General features: G+C 38.3%; 1 protein-coding gene across 1 annotated transcript; it reads right to left on the bottom strand.

Moving 5' to 3' along the window:
* Positions 1-228: 228 nt before the first annotated feature.
* On the bottom strand, positions 229-1,158 carry LOC123936095 (olfactory receptor 15-like). The gene has a single exon (XM_045996864.1). The coding sequence runs from the start codon at positions 1,156-1,158 to the stop codon at positions 229-231; it is 930 nt and encodes a 309-aa protein (XP_045852820.1).
* Positions 1,159-3,678: the final 2,520 nt, after the last annotated feature.

Genomic DNA, 3,678 nt, shown 5'->3' with positions numbered 1-3,678 from the left:
CTGACAAATATTCTGGATACTTACTATGTGTCAAAAACTGTCATTATGTCTCTACAGAATTTTTTAAACAATATGTTATGTAAAACCATAGAAATAAAGAGTAAGTTACAAATTACTGCCTTTAAACTAAAACTACTGTTTTGTAAAATGATAATTCAGTGACTCTCTAATGGAGAGTATAAGAACATCATGATTTCAACACCTTTTTTTGATTCAGAAGGACATTTTTCATTTGTGCATCATTTTATTTAGCAGTCTTTGCAGAGCATCTTTTACTTCTTTGTTCCTTAGAGTATAGATGAGAGGATTCAACAGTGGTGTGACCAAAGTGTAGAAGAAAGTGAAGATCTTGCCATAATTTGAAGCAAAGTGGTTCTTAGGATCTGCATAAACCATGGCCACTGTCCCATAAAACATGAAGACCACAATAAGGTGGGAAGAACAGGTGGCAATGGCTTTTTTCCTTCCCTCTTCTGAGTGGAGTTTCCCCAAGGCTCGAGCTATACAGCCATAAGAAGTCAGGATCAATACCACTGGTACAATGGTGAAAAGGTCAGCAGAGATGGTCATTTGCCACTCAATGGCTGAGGTATCTCCACATGCTAGGCGTATGAAGGCAGGAACTTCGCACAGAAAATCATCCAGGTGGTGGTGGGTGCAAAAAGGAAGCTGGAATGTGATGGGAGATTGGGTTACAGATTCCATCAATCCAGACAGCCAGGCTATTAGTACCAGTTTCCAACAGAACTGATGATTCATGATGATGGTATAATGCAGAGGCTGGCAAATAGCAACATAGCGGTCAAAGGCCATCATCACCAACATAACACCTTCTGTTGCCCCAAGGCAGAGGAACACAGATAGTTGAATGACACAGCCTGTGTAGGTGATGCTCTTGTCTGGCCCCCACAAATTAGACAACATCTGAGGCACAGCAGTTGTAGTGAAGCAGAGATCCAAGAAGGAAAGATTGCTAAGAAAGAAATACATGGGAGTGTAGAGATGAATGTCCACACAAGAGAGCAAGATAATGGTTGAGTTGGAGAGGATGATCATGGCATATAAAATGATCACTATCCAGAAGAGAATTATTTCCAGATGGGGCCATTTAGTGAAGCCAAGAAGAATAAAGCCTACTTGGAAACTGTTGTTTCTCATTGCTAGTGCTTTTGACATTGGTGCTTGGACATAATTATAAGTAAGATTTTGTGAATGAATTTCACAGAAAGGATACAGCCATTACTAGTTTTCCAGGGGGTCTTAGGACATGGAACATTTGGATGTTTTTCCTTATATCCGAGCAGTTGTATACAATCTCTCTTCCATAAGTTTGTGTTTTTTATACAAAAGTGGTATTAATAAGATCCTGATGAGGAGGGCGCCTGGGTGGCTCAGTTGGTTAAGTGACTGCCTTCAGCTCAGGTCATGATCCCAGAGTCCTGGGATCGAGTCCCACATCGGGCTCCCTGCTCCTTGGAGAGTCTGCTTCTCCCTCTGACTTTCTCCCCTCTCATGCTCTCTCTCACTGTCTCTCTCTCTCAAATAAATACATAAAATCTTTAAAAAAAAAGATCCTGGTGAGAAAAACAAAAATGAGATAAATGTAGCTAAAATTAAATCTCCTTACAAGTTAGAGCCCACTGATGAATACCTGAGGCCCGCAGAGTGTGACATTTCAAGGAACGCATGGCTGCCTTAATGTTGATGTTTCATTAGAGATTAAAAGCAAACTTATCTTAACAATAACCACATCTCCAAGATCCTGTAGACTCTAACTTCAGCATACAGAAATCTTAGAAACTTATGCTCTACCCCAACTCCCTCCACAAATTTAAAAATATATGATTTTTCACTCCTCACAGTCATAAGTGCAGCTCTTTCTGCCCACAGGTCCTGTCAATTTTTGCACCATAAAACATCTCAAGAATTCTTTCTTGACTATCACACTTGATGGCCCCAAATCAATATTACCTTGGGATTTCTCTCTGGAATTTAATAGCAGCATTCCCAATGAACACCTTTATGCAATTAACATTCCCTTTTAGCTACATATGTAGTGTCTTTTGCATAGTTTTAATTTACATTGTTTGGTGATGTTATTAAGATCATGAAAAATGGAGATTATCCAAGGAACAAAGCCCCTGGGCTCTAAATATAGACCCTAAATAGTGAGACTGAGCATAAATAAACTTTTGAGTGTCTGAAGAACAACCCTAACCCTGGGATAGAAAACATACTAGTTTTTAAATGAAACAAAGGTCATTTAACCTTAACTAAGTTAACTTTAATTACTTAAGTAAACAAGTTTAAATTTCTGAGACACTATTCTTACCTTAGAAATGATTATATTATTATTATTATATCTCTATTTATCTAAGTAAATAAATAAATCGATATCTCTATTTATTATCTCTAATTCTTATCTCAGAGAATTTGGATCCAGATTAATGTGGATAATGTTATAATAGTACCTTTACCTTTGAAATAAAAACACTTAACCTTACAAACTAGGAAAAGAGAAAACAGTGAGATTTTTAAAAAGATTTTAGCTATTTATTTGACAGAAGGAGAGAGAGCAAAGGAAGCATAAGTAGGATGAGTGGCACAGGGAGAGGGAGAGGAGAAGAAGGCTCCTCACCAAGAAGGGATCCTGATGTGGGGTTCAATCCAGGACCTTGGGATCATGACCTGAGCTGAAGACAGAAACTTAGCTGACTGAGCCACCCAGGTATCCAGAAAGCACTATAATTTCTATATAATTATCACCCCATAAGCATCCCTCATTGGTTTTCTTCAATAATTGGTAGGGAATAATAAATAAATTTCCAAAAATCAAAACTAAAAGATATAAATAATCAAAATGACAAATTTACTAACTATGATTATTTTAAAGTTCTGCTTCATGGGCAGGAGAGAAAGATGGTCCATTGCCATTAGTTAAAGAATACTAATGTGCAAAACAGGACTTAGGGAAATTTTTTCGAGTATTAATTTTATCTCTTTAAGAAACTGAAGAGTAGTTCAGAAGAAATCTCAACAATGTAATACTGATAAGATAAAAAAATGTTGTTTGGTGAAAGAAACTGAGTTTTTATACTGTAAAAATTTAAATTTGTAAATGAGCAAACAATGCAAAAATTGAAACACTGGGAGACAGATTCTACTTTTCTTCCTTTTTTTTTGGTGACAGATTCTTTTTTTTTTCAGATTCTTTTTTTTTAAGATTTTATTTATTTATTTGACAGACAGAGATCATAGGTAGGCAGAGAGGCAGCCAGAGGCAGAGGAAGGAAAGCAGGCTCCCTGCTGAGCAGAGAGCTCCATGCGGGGCTCGATCCCAGGACCATGACCTGAGCCGAAGGCAGAGGCTTTAACCCACTGAGCCACCCAGGTGCCCGACAGATTCTATTAAATAGCAATTTCACGGGTATTACTGAATTCCTGCCATGGGCCACACACTGAATGATAATGAGGGAATGTACTGTGAACAAAGAAATGAAATCCTTGCTCTTATCAAACTTACAGTTCCATGAATGTGAGACATGAAGTAAAGAAATGAGCAAATTATGGGGCGCCTGGGTGGCTCAGTGGGTTAAAGCCTCTGCCTTCAGCTCAGGTCATGATCTCAGGGTCCTGGGATCAAGCCCCGCATCGGGCTCTCTGCTCAGTGGGGTGCCT

The sequence above is a fragment of the Meles meles genome, unplaced genomic scaffold (genome assembly GCF_922984935.1).
Source record: "Meles meles unplaced genomic scaffold, mMelMel3.1 paternal haplotype, whole genome shotgun sequence".
Taxonomy (NCBI): domain Eukaryota; kingdom Metazoa; phylum Chordata; class Mammalia; order Carnivora; family Mustelidae; genus Meles; species Meles meles.
Note: the sequence above shows the minus strand (reverse complement) of the source record. Positions and strands in the feature narration are given on the sequence as shown.

Excerpts from the sequence above, each read along its gene's own strand:
- LOC123936095 (XM_045996864.1), bottom strand. The coding sequence starts at position 1,158 with ATGAGAAACAACAGTTTCCAAGTAGGCTTTATTCTTCTTGGCTTCACT.